General features: G+C 42.2%; 1 protein-coding gene across 2 annotated transcripts in view; it reads right to left on the reverse strand.

Moving 5' to 3' along the window:
* Positions 1–200: 200 nt before the first annotated feature.
* The window catches only part of RAD23A (RAD23 homolog A, nucleotide excision repair protein), a 19,967-nt gene continuing 2,575 nt past the window's right edge, over positions 201–17,592 (reverse strand). The window contains exons 2-9 of one of the 2 annotated variants that reach the window (XM_032210115.1): positions 14,883–15,044; positions 14,394–14,572; positions 11,881–11,936; positions 9,620–9,747; positions 7,294–7,369; positions 6,798–6,928; positions 4,763–4,927; positions 201–2,730 (exon numbers count right to left, since the gene is read on the reverse strand). In XM_032210115.1, coding sequence (XP_032066006.1) covers positions 2,617–2,730; positions 4,763–4,927; positions 6,798–6,928; positions 7,294–7,369; positions 9,620–9,747; positions 11,881–11,936; positions 14,394–14,572; positions 14,883–15,044 — 1,011 coding nt within the window. In that variant the 3' untranslated portion in view covers positions 201–2,616. The remainder of the gene's footprint in view (positions 2,731–4,762; positions 4,928–6,797; positions 6,929–7,293; positions 7,370–9,619; positions 9,748–11,880; positions 11,937–14,393; positions 14,573–14,882; positions 15,045–17,592) is intronic. The other variant, XM_032210116.1, reaches the window with a different exon arrangement.

A 17,592-nucleotide genomic window follows, 5' to 3' on the forward strand; every position in this document is an offset into this window, starting at 1 on the left:
TCCGCGCTGTTGATGACATCAGCTACGCAGTTTCGTCGAGCGCGGTTTAGTTGAACGCGGTTTTGTGGTGGAACCACTATACTCAATCTGGTTAGGTGATTGGAGGGTTATAATCCAACATTTCTGGAGTACAGATTGGACAAAGCCAATCCACATATTTTGCTAATTGTGTGTTCCAGTTTTTTTTTTAATTTTCATACTTTATCCTGGGGGTGGGGAGGTTTGGGGGTGGGGAGGGTTCATCATGAGAAAGGGGCAATGAGGACTACTGAAAGCTCTCCCTTAAATCCCAGGCTCTCGGGCACAAATAAAGCATTCAAATCCCACTTTGGGGCAACACACTCCTATCAACTCATTCCAATATTCAGATATCTACTTCGGAGGAAGCTATAATTCAGCATGAATGTTCTTGCTTGCTGATAAGGAAATTGGAAATTAAAAGCCTGGAGGAAGCAGTTCAGGTTGAGCAATGCATGGCAAACATCTTGCACTGCCACTTCGAAAAGTATTTTTTAGACCAAACAGCAAGTCAGAAGCAGCTTTTCAAGTTTCTTTAGTACCCAAAGATACCATGATGCTATCTAAAATTTTGATCAAGTAAAATTTCCACCTCAAATAGCACTCACATGGCAATCGTAAGTTACAGCCTAATTCATTGGATGCTATTTAAAAACAATTCTTCAGTGAACAACATAGCAGAACTGGTCTAATTCCAGCACAGTCAAGATAACTTCCTTTCCACACAATACGTAGACTATATCCTTTTAGGCCTTAAGAAGAGTCATTTCAGTGCCCTCTGGATGTGATGAACCTCAGCTTCTAGAATCCCTAGCTAAAAATAAGTGAAGTCCAAGACACACGGAGGACACCTGGTTGGGGAAAAATACTCTGAACACTGAAAAATACTCAAACTTAAGAATTAAATTTCTGCTTTCCTGCCTGCCAGTTCCTGAAATCAAATCAAACTTATAAACAATATATTGCACACTGTCAGTCATAGTCACACAACCATGTCACACAAATTAGCAGTAAACATATGGCTTCAGAATTTATTATTGGAGGCATAGAGGCAATACTCTGGTTCTCTTTGCAATGGGCACCGGCAGAGAAAAGAATGGGATTCCCAGACTTCTTAGGGGGATAGTGAGGATAGACAGATTAGTTTATCAAAGGAACCCGGGGATTTGACATGTGATAACTGACAGGTTTATTGATGTTCAAACCAGAAACAAGCTTTGATCAACATTCCCACAAAAAAGTGAAAGATGATCTAAAGTTTCTATAGTTTTGTATCTACAATTTATGTATTGAAGCCGATTTCCCTAGCTACCAATAATGTTTTGTCAGTTCGGTTTCCGTTTCAAATAAAACAAGGCTCTTTCTTTACATATTTTTCTATTAAAATATTCAGGAAATTGTCAATTTGATCATTTTTTCAAAACTAAAAAAGGAAAACATACCAAATATCTAATACACAACTATTTTGTATTTGTTTTGTATCCCCAACTATTAATGGATTCTCTTTTGGGGAATCTTTTAGATTAAAAATATTTTGAACAAGTAAAATCAGAATACTAAGGGGTAAAACTTCTTTAAAATTCCCACAACGCAGAAAATAGAGAAACAAACATGTGTTTCAAGCTATCTCAAGATACTCAATTATTACAGGGGGTTGTAAAATCCTTTCTCCCACCTACAATATTAAAGTTTGTGGCTCCAAATTCCTAATGTTAAAATGATGGATAATAAAAGTGTACACGAATGTAACACAGGCAATCCCCAGGAGCTAGACTTCAAGTGTCTGCGTGTCTGCAGAACAGGCTAAAATCATGAGATGCCATTAAAAAGAGAAAGTTTTTTTTTTTTAAACCTAATGTTTGAAGTTGGATGAGCATAGGGAAACTGTTCCCTTGATATTCTTTGGGAATGATTTTAAGAGCAGTGTCACAAAACCATAGATAAAGGTGGGTAATTGCCTTATTGGACAACGGCAAAAAAAAAAAAATACAGGATAGAACGAAAAAACATGGGATCTTTGTGCACAGAATTACAAGATATTCCATAACTCTGGCACAGCCTCTCCGGCACAGGAACAAATATCAAATATCACTCACATAAGACAAGTCACCCTTTTGAATAGGGATGGACAACTAAACTGTTTTCAAAATGACATTGAAGGAAGGGAAGAGTATCAGCAACAGAATTAATTGATGGGCACAAAGTTCAGCATTGTAGCAATGTGCACAGGCATGAAGGGGAGAAGTTTGCAAACGTATTTGTTTGCACACATGCTATCATGTGAGATGGGAGAAGGTCCAACAGCACCCATCTGCTGTGTCAACCTTCCCCTAAACACCTTTTGCCTGCCAGTCTAAGGATTGTTGTAAGATGCAGCTGGGCTCAAAAGCCACCTTTGTTTTTGAGACGAGAACAGACGGTCCACTTGTTCTGCTTTTCCCTCAACTGCCCCATTTCCAAGGTAGAGTATTTTCCTCTAGCCAGCAATTCATCAGGGAGATTCTCCAATCATACCACCACCTCCCAAACCCCAGTAGTGCCCCCTTTAAATAAACGAATATTTATATAGAGAATTTTATATAAAACTCTTTTTCTTTATCACTCGTCATCAAAGTTCTGACTCAGCAGGAAGTTGGCTGCCAGATTTTCATTCTTCTCACAAGCAAAATATGCCTGGATCACCAGACTCTCAGGAAAGCCCAGAGCCTTTAACTGAGAGGAGAGAAGAAGGGAGAGAGGGAAAGGGGAGATACAAAAAAAAAAAAATAGAGAATGTTAAATGTTACTTATGGCAACGATCTAATTTTTCAGCAAGGAACCAATTAATTGTCAGTAATTTTGCCATAGCATATGGAAATAAAACAATTGACATAACTGCCTTTCGAAATTCTACATAGATACCGTAAATTTATGACTGCCTGCTTTTTTGTAACTCTGCCCATGGAAGGGGCAAAGAGCACTCCATAATATTTCTCTTTAAAAAACCACAACGGAAGAATGCAAACTATCATTTATAGGCTTAATACAAATCTCGGGGTCTCCTGCTTTTTTGCACACATCACACATATTTCTTTTGTTTTAAATTAAGAATTCTTTTGAAAATGTGGAAGGTTTAACTGAGCTGATTTTTTTCATTTCTTGCCATGCTAGCTTAGCCCCAATTCTCCAATTCTCCTCATGCCAGTAGGTATAGCTTCTTTCCAAAAAAAAATCCCTCCAAATCCAAGAAGAATCTCATAGCGGTTTCAGAACAAAACATAAATACATGCAGTTAGTCCTATTTATGCAAAACAGAATGTTAATTTTAACATTCGTTAATTTGTGCCCTTGATGCTTTTCTTGGATGTTGTAAATGATTATGTAGTATAGCCTGACATACAGCCTTCTCCATTTAACTGAAGTACAACAGATCAGAAAGAATCTCCAGTACAGGAAAAAAGCAGGGTCAAAAATGTAATTTAATTTAATTATCAAAATTTATATGCCGCCCAATCTCGAAGGACAAAAACCCCTATAGAATAGAATAGAATTTTATTATTTGTATGTCGCCCTTCTCCGGGAGGACTCAGGGCGGCGAACAATTCAAGGGGGAAAAAGGGGAACATAAAAAACAAAATACAAATAATAAAAGTAAACAACAGTCGCACAACCATACATGTCGAGAGGGGAGGGAACTCATCACCCCCAGGCCTGCCGGCAAAGCCAGGTTTTAAGGGCTTTGCGGAAAGCCTGGAGGGTGGTGAGGGTGCGAATCTCCACGGGGGAGCTCGTTCCAGAGGGCCGGAGCAGCCACAGAAAAGGCCCTCCTCCGGGTGGTAGCCAATCGGCATTGGCCAGTAGATGGAATTCGGAGGAGGCCTAATCTGTGAGATCTAATGGGTCTGTGGGAGGTAATTGGCAGCAGGCGGTCTCTCAAATACCCAGGTCCAATACCATGAAGGGCTATGTTTTTGTCTTAGAGAAATCTAAGAATAAAAAAACAACAGCATTGCCATTTCAGAGCTCACATTCCAATCAGCATATTCCACACAGATTCTCGCAGTCATTATCATCAGAATCTAGTCCATGCTCCAGAATGACAGAAGGTGATTGGACTTTAATGCTGAGCAAAATCCATGAGTAATATTGCAAGCTCAATCCTTTCTGTACGGGTCGGACTGACATTTCTCTAAAGAACAAAAAGAATGACCCCCGTTTCAGCTGATGCGTCAGAAGCGCATGCCTTGAGACTAGGAACGATTCATGAAGGTCCCTAAAAATTGCAACCGAGCTGTATCAGCTACATTTGATTTAAAATTGCTGATTCCGCAATTTAGAGAAGACGCAATCTCTGCCCTTGATTGCAATTGTGTGCTCATGTCCAGTTTCCCAGCCGCTCTAGACAACGTATCAATCAAACCAGCCTGGGAATAGTTTTGCAATTTTACCTTTTTTTCTTAACTTTGCAGGGGGCATACCAGGTAGTCCGGAACCTGAGAGACCTCCCATCCTGTGTTTGTAGTTTTTGTTTAACTCACTATTTTTTTGAGCGCAATCCTAAGCATGCCACTAAAAGGTCCAAGTATACCTACAACTCCAAATTAGCTACGCATGCCTTGATTAAACTGTTGTACAGGTCAAGAAGGAAATTCTTAGAAGCAAACCCCCTACTGAAAAAGTCGAGCCAGGAAAGACCAAGGATATAACACCCTGAGGCCCTTCTTTCCTTGCCGCTGCCCCGTCTTCCCTAGTTCAACACATTTACCCTTTCTATGGCTTCTTTTTCCTGAGGCGTAACTTGGATGTAGTTCATCTGGGGATTTTCCTCCCCAATAGCACCCATCTCTCCTTCAATGTCGGCGATGTCAGCCATTTCACCCATAGGTTCGTTGAGCATCTGAATGAACTGCTCCTGGTGCTGACTAATTTGCTGCAGGGGAAGAATGCTCACCATTACCAAACACTCTCTGGATGTACGATCTGTGCAACTGGTACAACGTGTAATACATGTTGATGTAACACACCCACATCATTGTCTCCAATGCTGGGACTTTGACAGAACAGCTGAAGGGACCACACAGGGATACCTGCCCACCTGATCTGTCTTCCTTCCGTGACCCGTCAAAAGCGCATTCCACAAAAGCGCGGTCGACGAAATCGCGTATGTGACGTCATCACAACGCGACGAAAAAGATCGAAAAATTGAAATAAAAATTAAATTACAGCAAGCCGATTCACATAAAGGTAAGGGTTAGGTTAAGGGTTAGGGTTAGAGTGTTAGCGTTACGTTTAGCGTTAGGTTAAGGGTTAGCGTTAGGTTTTTCGTTACGTTAAGGGTTAGGTTTAGGTTTAGGTTTGGGGGGGTTAGGGGAAGGTTTTAGCTTTATTTTTACATTTTTCGATCTTTTTCGTCGCGCTGTGATGACGTCACATACGCGCTTTTGTCGTCCGCGATTTTGTCGTCCGCGGTTTTGTGGTAGAACCCTTCCTTCATCTGCTTTTCCCATTCTTAGCCCGCTTTTTTCTCAAGAATCATGAACTCACATCTGCTTTTCAAGCTACCCATATATAATTAAAAGCCATATTAAACTGCTGATTCATCAGGGACCAGCAAGGCAGTCCTTGCTTAATTGCCTTATTTAGCGATTGTTCAAATTTACAATGGCACTGGAAACGTAGGTTTATGACCGGTGCTCGTACTTATGACTGTAGCATAAACTTGTGATTGCCATTTGCACACTTCAAGCTAGCTTCGATAAGCAGAGCCGATGGAGAAGTCAGTCATGTGATGTCTCACATAATGACTGAGGTGATTAGCTTAATAACCATAGTGGAAGAAGCAAGATAAAAAAATTTGCGATGAGTCATATGAAGTCTCACTTAACAACCATTTCACTTAGCAACAGAGTTGCTGGTCCCAATTGTCACTAAGCAAGGACTAACTACAGCTGAACCTTCAGAACAGGAAAGAAACTGAGGCAAGATTGGAAAAAAACATAATGAGGTGGCGCAGTGGTTAGGGTGCAGTACTGCAGGCCACTTCAGCTGACTGCTATTTGCAGTTCGGCGGTTCAAATCTCACCAGCTCAGGGTTGACTCAGCCTTCCATCCTTCCGAGGTGGGTGAAATGAGGACCCAGATGCGTGGGCGATATGCTGACTCTGTAAACTGCTTAGAGAGGGCTGAAAGCCCTATGAAGCGGTATATAAGTCTAACTGCTATTGCTATTGCTAAATGATTCCCCCCCCCAAAAAAAAACATCCATCTCAACATAGGATATAATTCTCATAAGCAAAGCCACAAGAAGAATTGAGAACATAATTGAACATGTGGCACTTTTAGCAGATGAAGCAGGGAAATATTTGCTTTGTCTCTTAGATTATTACAATTACCTCCTCCTCCACACTGAGAATCAGAGAGACTTATGTAGAATCCTTCAAAAGCTAGAATTTCCTTCCACAATAATTCTAATAAACAATAAACAATGCTAAGAGCCGAGGTGGTGCAGTGGTTAAATGCAGCACTGCAGGCTACTTCAGCTGACTGCAGTTCTGCAGTTCGGTGGTTCAAATCTCACCGGCTCAGGGTTGACTCAGCCTTCCATCCTTCTGAAGTGGGTAAAATGAGGACCCGGATTGTTGTTGGGGGCGATATGCTGACTCTGTAAATTGCTTAGAGAGGGCTGAAAGCCCTATGAAGCGGTATATAAGTCTAACTGCTATTGCTGCTATTGCTATAATTTACATTTGCTGTAATGTTGCCAGGAAGAGGGGAAACAAAGAAAATCCGAAGGAAGTTACCTGGAGCAGCTGAGGGTTCTCTTGGCCTAACTGCTGCAGTAAAGCTGGGAGCAGAGCTGGATTCTGCTGTATCACCTGCCTCATATTCTGAAACTGGGGCTGATCTCGCAGAAACTCCAGAGGGTTCTCTCCTGTAGGTCCAAGCAGTATTAATGCCATGCGGCCAACCACAATGACAGCAAAGAGGGAGAGGGTATTAGAAGGTCTGAGGAAAGCGCAGAATGAGCTACTGTGCCTTCTAGAGCGAACAGCTATTCCCCACCACACCAACCGCTTGAGGATCCTTATATGTACTAATTAGAACAGTGTTTCTCAACCTTGGCGACTTTAAGTCCTCTGGACTTCAACTCCCAGAACCCCCCAGCCAGCTGTGCTGGCTGGGGGATTCTGGGAGTTGAAGTCCACAGGACTTAAAAGTCGCCAAGGTTGAGAAACACTGAATTAGAATTTCTACTCAGAAAATGTTCCGTGAGGACATGAGAAAAAGACAACTTACCTTCTTGTGCTGGCTGATCTTGGGGCTGGCTCTCCTGAATGGGAGGTCTCTCAGGTTCTGGACTACCTGGTATGCCCTGCAAAGTTAAGAAAAAAAAGGTAAAATTACAAAACTATTCCAGGGCTGGTTTGATTGACAAGTTGTCTAGAGCGGCTGGGAAACTGGACATGAGCACACAATTACAATCAAGGGCAGAGATTGCGTCTTCTCTAAATTGCGGAATCAGCTGTGGGTGGAAACGGTATGGAAAATTTACTAACCGCTGTAATAATGTTTCTATTATTGGCTCGAAAACCAGGGAAAATTTCGGAGAAGTGGGAAAACATTTTCGTTTTTCAAATTTCTCTGTCCTAAAATTATAGCCCATTAACAGCTACTACCTGCTTGTGCTGCATTAATTCCATTTACTCCTCACTATTTCAATTTTCAGGACTTAGGTGATTTAATTTTTTCTGGTAAGATGTTCATTTTAATTGTTGCTATACGTCCCATAAGTGATAATTGAATATTCTTCCAATTTTCTAAATCTTTCTTTATTTGTATCGCTAATTTATGGTAATTATCCTCTTTGTGGAACATTTTGCTGACAACCAGATCCCCAAATATTTTACTTTCTTAGTTAACTGCAATCCAGTTGCTGCTTCCAGTTCCTCTTCTTGCTTTTTTGTCATATTCTTAGTTATCATTTTTGTTTTGTCCTTATTAATCTTTAGTCCATATTCTACTAATTTTTGAATTAAATTCAAACTAGACTCTAATGGGTCCTCTAAGGCAAATACTAAGTCATCGGCATAGGCTTGGACTTTATATTCTTCATTTTTAAGTCTTAAGCCTTTTATTCCCTGGTCATTCCGAATTTCATTTAATAAAGCTTCCAAGGTCAGTATAAATAGCAGAGGAGAGAGGGGGGCATCCCTGTCTGACTCCTTTTTTTATTTCAATCTTTTCTGTTAGATCTCCATTCATCAGAACTTTGGCTGTCTGGGTTCTATAAAATCTTTCTATCATTTTTGTAAAATTTTCTCCGAATTTTCATCTCATCCAATAGTATTGTTATAAATTTCCAAGTTATGTAATTTAATTTTTTCTGTATGAATGTTTAACAATGAATGTTAAGACCACAGGACCAGTTAGGTTCATGTGGCTTTAGAATTCAGTTGCATAAAAAAGGAGGTTTGCTTTGCCTTTCCATCCTGAGTATGTTCAGTTAGATATTTGTAAAACAATGACTTCTGGTAAAAGCATGCAAGGAGACATCCACAGAGAGACCTTAGCTATCATGGAAGTCCTCCACTTCAATGTCTCACAATATTGTACCCTGTGTGACAAAAGATCTCCAAGGCTCATTTTCAAATTTGTTTCCTTAGTAGCAAGTACAGAGTCGGTATTGGTGATATGTGGCTATCACTAAAATCACCACAAGGGATTAGTTGAAGGGAGAGAAGAACTTTCTTCAGCTTCCTGTTAGATGTGGCAAACTGTGACTGCAGTTCAGCAGTTCAGCTGTTCAAATCTCACCGGCTCAAGGTTGACTCAGCCTTCCATCCTTCCGAGGTGGGTAAAATGAGGACCCGGATTGTTGGGGGGCAATACGCTGACTCTGTAAACTGCTTAGAGAGGGCTGAAAGCCCTATGAAGCGGTATATAAGTCTAACTGCTATTGCTATTGCTAAGATATATTACAAAAAGGGAGATTAATGCAAAAGTCATCCCACAAATGCAGATATAACACTGAGTTAAACAGGAATATGCAGTCCTGTTCCAGTTGCTTTGAGGTACAACTCCACATCTGGCCAATAGCCACACTTGTTAAAGCTTGTGAGAGGCATACTTCAAAATATCCAGAGAATTCAAGATAACCTATCTGACAGCAACTTATCCTGAGACACACCTATCAATCATTGAAGCCTGTTGTTCAGCCAGTGGCCAACTAAGCCACTGTTTATAGATAATCAAGTCCTTGGCAGACAGCACGTTTTGACTGTCTCCTGCATTATACACTAGCAAGCATTATGTGCAGAGCAGAAGCCTCTCATTGGATCACACTTTAAGAGAACCTGCTTGGTTAAAAACTAGTGTTGCTATGTCTTCTCAAGATAGTAGATCAGTGGTTCCCAAACTTGGCAACTTTAAGACTTGTGGACTTCAATTCCTAGAATTCTCCAGCCAGCTCTGCTGGCTGGAGATTAATGGAATGAGGGAAAGGGAAACCAACAAAAACGTTGGCATACAAAAAATTATGATTCCTTTGAAGAAATGAAGAAACCTCCCAGACATTTCAGCAAAATGAATTCTCGAGTAGACTAAATTCAGTAGTTCTCCTCACCGTCAGCAGGTATTCCACAGCTCGATGTGGGTTGTTGTAGCTGGCCCGTAGCGCTGCTACTACCCGCTCTCGCTCATAGCCCATGGACATGATTTCAGTCAGCATTGTCTCATATTCTGAGCCAGTAACTGGAAGCAGAAACAAAAGATAGCATTGTATTGTTGGGAAAGCCTGCTGTTCCTTTCTTGGCTAAGAGAAATCCAAGCCTCCCGCTCCTCTCCGAAGAGCAAAACAATAATGTGTTATTGAACGATAATACAAGCACCAACTCTCTATTATCGGGCCCTCAGATATTTTTGAAAGCTAGAGGCAGAATGGAGGTTTCCAGTCTCTCCCCACCCACAAAAATCCTTAATAAATCATTGTGCTTGGATTTCAGCTGCAATGCTATTTTCCTACACGGAGACGGAGGTTCAATAATCAGGATTCCCGGCTTTTAATTTCATCTTTTAATCACCAGGCAGCTTTCTTCCAGAAATGAGAACTGGGGTTCAGAATTCTTAAGTTTCCAAAGCCAATGCTCCATGCTATGTTTTGCTCTGGTTATAACAGCCAGCGAGAGGCAAGAAGGCTAAATTACAGATGAATCACTCAAGACATTTGAATCTGGATGAAGAGAATTAAACTTCCAAAGCATCATTTGTTGATTCTTGGGAGTGTGGAATGAGAGGCACTTCAACAGTGAAACAAATTACATCCTTATCAATCATCATCTACATAAATAGTTTTTAACATTTCCAGACTGGAGATAATCCGGGCTTAAGTAATTAACGTTTTATTAAAAAAGAACAACTGAATAATACTAATTTATTGTGTGCTAAATCTAGGTATAGCAGTAAGGGAGAAACATTCATTCCATTGAGGCTGATGGGCACATTTGATATTTTGAAAATATGTATTTCTCATAAAATGATTTCATAGGGGACCCAACCAGTTACAAGGTTCACTTTATCGAAGTATCACCTACTACTGTCTCAGTTCTTCCTTCCTGCAAGATGCTTAATGCCACCTCTATTTGCCAGGGTCCATTTTCTGGAAAGGTAGGCAGACGTCATAATAAAGTAATAAAGTAATCTAATAAATTTTTATTTTTTTAAAAAAAATATGGGATCTATTTAAGAACTGCAGTCATTACTAGGTATATGTACTGACTTTACAGTGGTAGAGACTAACTTGATTATGCACCTAATAACGGCAGCGAGACTGTTGGTGGCGCAATACTGGAAGAAGGAAGACTTGCCTACAACCCAAGAATGGACACTGAAAGTCACAAACTTAGCCGAGATGGCTAAAATATCGGCATATCTTAAAGATCACTCAAATGAGAGATATAAACGAGACTGGAAAAAATGGATTGACTATATACAAAATAAATACGGGACTAAGAAATTCCAGTTAGCCTATGCTTAGGATCAGAAATGATTTAAACTGTTTAAAGTTAGTTCAGCAAGAAGAAGCTAAGGTCAATGTAGAATGTCATTAATTTCTTTATTTCTTTTTTCTCAATAGATTTTAGACTGTGTTTGTTAAAAATCCATACCGTGTACGGGTTCTGGGAAGTCGGGGGGGGGGGAGGAGGAGAGGGGTATACATTAGGCTAGAAACTAGAACTATCTTGACATACAAAAAAATGTACTTCAATGTTTTACTAATTGAGGAATGATGAAATGTTTGTTTTTAAAAGAAATAAAACTTTTGAACTGGAAAAAGAACTGCAGTCATTGTTCAATTAAGACAATTAGGCTGCTTGTTTTGCACCAGGTCAGTTTAAAAAAAATATATGAATCTAGTGGGGCAGATATTCTGTTAAAGTTAACAGTGGCTCAAGACACCACATTTTAGGGCTGAAGGGAAAAGATAACCAGCAACGGCCATCAGGGGGCAGTATATTCAAACTGAATTCTTTCTTTCAAGAAGCTAGCTATAGAATCTCTGATGTAAGAATGTAGTAGCAGTTGAGAAAGAAGATGCCGTAGCCCAGGGGGCCCCCAGCTTTTTGGCCCCCAGGGACCGGTTCTGTGGAGAGATGGCTTTTCGCAGACTGGGGGGGGGCATGGTTTTGCATGCTGCCTGCATCCCACGGAGGGGGCTTCCGATTGTTTGCGCGGCTGGTTTCTCTGGCATGCTGCAGCCCAGTACCACTCCACAGACTGGGTTGTTGGGGAGCCCTGCCGTAGCTCCGATCACAAAACAGCTAGTTGCAGTAAAGCTGTTAAAATTGGTTTCTTTTTTTTGGTGGAGAGAGGAAAGTATTCACCTACCTAAAGTGGAAGCTGCATCATCGTCACGTCCCATGCTACCTGAAGAGGGAACAGAGCTGCAAATTTAAGAGAGAGAAATAGTAGCTGCGTCCTTCCAGATAACTGGACAAGAAAGTTGAAAATCCAAAAATAATTCCAAGCAAAAGAATGGCTGAATAAAACCCCCCTTATATGGCTAGCTATAACCAACAATCATCCAATAACTGCTACGTGTAAAGATTTTGATCACTCCACCTCTGACAGCTGGAGTCATTAATGATTATCGTATTTTTCAGAGTATAAGATGCACCGGAGTATAAGACGCACCTTAATTTTGGGAGAGGAAATCAGGAAAAAAACCTTTTTTGCCTCTTTCCCAGCAGTATTCACCAGTATTCCTCTGGTTAACGTCTTTGCTACCTCAGTCGGAGCCTGATTCCCGAAAGCTGCCCGGGGGAACTGTGATGAAAGCCTTCTCAATGAAAGCATTTTTGGACTGTAGCATCAAAATCCCCTCCCTGATTCCAAAAAGGGCGCGTGCAGAGGCCAAAAAAAGTGCATCGTGTTTCAGGTGGCAGGGAGTTCCAGTGCGCGCTGCCACCTGAAAATGCTTTCATTCCCAGTTCCCCGGTGCACATCGCAGAGCCACGCGCCCTCCTCCTCCTCCTCTACAGACTCGCTTTCTGTTATCTCTTGGCCAGCACCATCGGCCGGAGGAGGCAGGGAGAAAAGCGAGAGGGCAGTGCGGTCGGACAAGGGCGCAGGAGCCGGGCACAGACACAGATTAGAGGCAGCTGGCCAATTGCCGGCTTAACTGCTGGCCACCTGGAGTGCGCAAGCAGCAAAGGAAACCTCGCGTAAGATGTTCGGACACAAGATGGCAGGTGCGGGGCATGGGATGGGGCGGAGTGGGGCGCGCATCTTACTCGAGTCTGGCAGCTCCACCACTTCTCTCTCTCGGCCGCTCTGTGCAGGGAAACATCTTGCACAGTAAAGAAAAACTTCTCATGAAGTTTTCATGAAGCCCTGGCAGCCACTTCTTGGAGCCCACTGCCCACAACCCAAAGTGCCACTGCCAGCGACCACGGTTTCACGCCTCCCCCTCTCCCGGCCGATAGGAGAGCAGAGGCAGTGCGCCGGGCAAAGTTACTCCTTCCGGGTGTCAGGTCTGGAAGGCGCCTTCACCCGTAGCCCGACAAAACCGCACTAAAGCCGGCGACAAAACTGCGTCGCTAAAGCCGCGACGTCATCACCGCGACGTCATCACCGCGGCGACAGAAGGGCACTTTAAAACAGCGCGGCGGCAGAAAGCCGATTTAAATTAAGGTAAGGGTTAGGATTAGGTTTAGGGGTTTGGTTTAGGGTTAGGTTTAGGGTTAGGTTAGGGTTAGGTTTGGGTTAGGTTTAGGGTTAGGTTTAGGGTTAGGGTGCTGAGTGCTTCGGAAGGCGCGGATTTGCCCTCCGTGGTTATGTCGTCACGCTAGGGTCGCCTTTTTCTTTAGCGCTTCGGACAGCGCGGATTTGCCCTCTGCGCTTATGTCGGCGCGGATAAGGGCTTCACGGTTTTGTCGGTGAACCGCCTTCACCACCCTGCCCCAACGAGCGAGGAGAGGGGAGAGGACGGCAACGCCCGAGGCACTTCTCTGCCACTGGCAGGGATGTTGGGCACCCCATCCTCTGCCCCACCTGCGACTCCCAAATTGTGCCCCACCGCAAAATGCAGATCTTAATAAAGTCTGGCAGCTCTGTTGCTTCTCTCGGCTGGTCTTTGCAGGGGGAAACTTCATGAAAAGTTTTTCTTTACTGTGCAAGATGTTTCCCTGCACAGAGCAGCCGAGAGAGAAGTGGTGGAGCTGCCAGACTCGAGTAAGATGCACGCCCCACCCCACTACATCCCCTGCCCCACCTGCCACCCCCAAATTATGCCCGAACATCTTGCCCGAGTCTGTAGAGGAGGAGGAGGAGGGCGCGTGGCTGTGCGATGTGCACCAGGGAACTGGGAATGAAAGCATGTTCAGGTGGCAGCGCACGCTGGAACTGCCTGCCACCTGAAACACGATGCATTTTTTTGGCCACTACACGGACCTTTTGGAATTGAGTGGGGATCGTGGTGCTGCCGCCCAAAAATGCTTTCATTGAGAAGGCTTTGAACACAATTCCCCAGGGTTCTGCTTCGGGAATCAGGCTCCATGTGAAAGTGAGGATCCCCACCGCATGGAACCACCCCAAAATGCGACGCATGGAGCGGGTGGTACATTCGGAGTATAAGACACACCCAGATTTTCACCCTCTTTTGAGGGGTAAAAAGATGCGTCTTATACTCCGAAAAATACAGTAATCATTTCTTTAAAAGGGATAGGATGAAACTAGCAAATCCTAGTGGTTAGGTTAGGAGTCAACAATTAGCACTGAGGCTTTCCAAAACATACCGAGTAAAAAAAATCCTGAATTTTCAGAGCTATTCTGAAAAATAATTCTGAAATTACTTGCTAAACTGGCAAGAGTGGTGGGAGGATAAGATAAGCCAAACTTACCCAACTGTCGATTCCAGGGAAGAAACAGTCACTGACTCTTCAGGAGGCTTTTCCTCACTTGATGGGGATGCTTGGAGGGGTGAAACCGTAGCTGCCGTAGGCCCAGAGGAGGGTGTGGGTTCTGAGGTGGCTGCTGCATCGGTGGGTGAGGAAACAGCAGCTCCTGAGCCTGTTTTGTTCTTAATAGAAAACCAGGAGGAGGGTCTCAGCTAAGGAGGTGAAGCCTTTCCACTCTAAATTGCTATATCACCAAGAAGGGTGAGCCTAAAAAGTGCTCTTCGTGTACTGATTACTACTACTAGCAATGTCTATAATATTTTTTGGCTGCCCACCCCCAATCCTCAAATACCTAACAGACTAGTACCAGTTCCCCATTTCCTAATAAAAATGACTTTAGCACTATTCATACAAAGGGGAACTGCTGAAGCACAGCAGCCCTTTGGAACAAAAACATCGTTATCATGAAGCAAAGGAGATGCTCAACCATACCTTGGTGACCATCACCACTACGAAGTTCTTCTCATCAATCTTGTACTCCTTGATGGGGACATCATCACTCAGGATCTTGCCAGCATATATAAGCTTCTGGCCTGACACGGGGAAAGCTTCCTTGCCCTTTTCAGCCTCAATCTTCTCCTTAAGTACTCGGACCTGTGGGTCAAGACCAAGCTGGCTCCACCATCCACCTTGTACTGAATGCTTAAAAGGCCAATTCTTTCTATCCCAACAGTGTTGAACTATAGATGCAAGTGCCAGATGGAGAAATGTGGCATGGAGAAGCTGCTGAATGCAAAGAATGGGTGATGCATTCGGGGGGGGGGGGGGGGGGGGGGTTAGAAACTGAGAAATGGCCTGAGTGCAAGAACTTTAAATGATACACCACTATAACCAATGCTCTTTGAGAATCCATTCCTATTCATTAGGAATGGCAATGGTTTCTATAGATTGTTAGGAAAGATAATCCTATTGTCTTGAATCCCATCACTCCCCACCTCCAAACCAAAGACAAGGATATCTGGAATTAATGTTTTTATTTTGCTTCCAAAAGCCCCAGTTACATTGGCTAGGCACTGTTCTCTTAAAAGGATGTTCATGCCTCCCTTGTGCAACAGACCTATCTGAGAACTGTTCTTCTAACAGTGTTCCCTTTGTTGAAATATTGTACTCTATAATCTGGACAAAGAAACTAGTTTGTCACAAATGAAGGCAAATATATATGCCCCAGGATAATGTTGCAGGATCCATTCTGTGTGGATCACTGGGACGAGAGGTTTTGTCCTTTCAAACTTTCAGACTCAGGCTGGAGCCCATCTTCAGGGAACTTCTCTCTAGCAGTTCTGAGTCTGAAAGCTTAGAAGACAAAACCTCTGGTCCCAGTGATCAACCCAGATTGGATCCTGCAAACTATTTTGTCCACGAAAACCAATAAAAGGTGAGGACTCGCCTTACTGATGAGATGGGCAGCATATAAACTTCCGGCAATAATATATGTCAGAAATAAATAGTTTTTGTTGCAAACAGGAAAATGCTAATGACAAATATAGAATAATAGTTACGTTGCATTATCCTTCCAGGTTATATGGAATATTAATAACTGTTTCCTTCACTGTTCCAATTCATCCCAAAGATATGAAAGATGAGGCCAAAGCAGTTTTAACGTAACCTAACCTAATGTTTTGGGGTTTTTTCCCCCAAATATATTGACCCAACTCTTGGAACCTCCAACAAGCACGATCAATTTCCAAAATATCTAGAAAACTCCAGATTATGATCGGTAAATTTTTTCACACAACCTAAGTACTGTGAAATGGAACAAAGACTAAATGTTATTACATCATTATTCTGAGACATACTGAAAAATATACCGTAGATTCAAAGTGTAGTTATTTCTGCTACTTCAGATTAATCAGGTCATTACATAGAAACACCTTCCACTTACGCAAAGAACCCTCCAGTTATTGAATTGTTTTAACGGCATATTGCACACTACAATTCTATCTCGCAAGTGCAAATTTCATTTGCTGTGATACTAAAGGACACAGAGGGTTATTCATCAAATGTAATACAATAGTATTCATCATGAATACACTCTCTGCTGCAAAACTGAAAGTCTGCGTGCAATGATAGATAATCCAAGCATTACAATCTTGAATTTAAAAACTTTTTAAAATAAGGTTTTAAAGTAGTACTCCTCTGATAATAACAATCTGTCTACTTACATACTCAAAGTGTGAGTTCCCAGTTTTAAATCTTTCAGGGCCATATTGATGGGGATTAGCAATAGCAATAGCAATAGCAGTAGACTTATATACCGCTTCATAGGGCTTTCAGCCCTCTCTAAGCGGTTTACAGAGAGTCAGCATATTGCCCCCAACAATCTGGGTCCTCATTTTACCCACCTCGGAAGGATGGAAGGCTGAGTCAACCCTGAGCCGGTGAGATTTGAACCGCTGAACTGCTGATCTAGCAGTAGCCTGCAGTGCTGCATTTAACCACTGCGCCACCTTGGCTCATGGCTAAACAGTAGTATAGAAAGTCTGGGGCATATTCCAATTTTACTGATCAGTTCACTGAGGTGCAGAAATCCTTATATACATACACAGACCTAAGTCCCAAAGAGGGCTTCTCTTTTCAAAAAGTTAACATGAAAACAGTTACATTTTCGGTGTTGTTAAAAACCTAGCAAAATGTGAAGATTACAATATGGAAGCTTTGAATTAATATACCTGTTCCCTCTCGTGTATTCTAACTTTTAAAATTCCTTACGCTGGCAGGACTCTTGTGAGCAGTGATCCAAACATTCAATTCTCACTCTTCCTGGAGTAGGCAACAACAGGAATTGCTATCTTGGTTCCAAATTGTGAGGGAGAACTTTGCTTAATATTGAACTGAAATAGGTGCTCTTACAGCAAAAGCATCCAAATGAAAAGGATGCTGTGTGCGTATGAATACAAATGTTCAAGTTTTACAACAACTTTATAATCTGAATGTAGAGACACAATTAAGACCAAACTCGAAACTGGATAAATGTAAGTCTTACTCATTTGCAACAACAAATGTTTCACATAATCGTTGAATTTAAGGACTAGAAGAGGCTTGGAGATCATCTAGTCCAAACTCTTGCCCAGTTCAACCACTGTTTTGTAGCTCAAAGCATTGTGTTTACTAGGGAAAAAGTCATAATGACTCTTGACCCAAT

The sequence above is a fragment of the Thamnophis elegans genome, chromosome 2 (assembly GCF_009769535.1).
Source record: "Thamnophis elegans isolate rThaEle1 chromosome 2, rThaEle1.pri, whole genome shotgun sequence".
Lineage (NCBI taxonomy): Eukaryota > Metazoa > Chordata > Lepidosauria > Squamata > Colubridae > Thamnophis > Thamnophis elegans.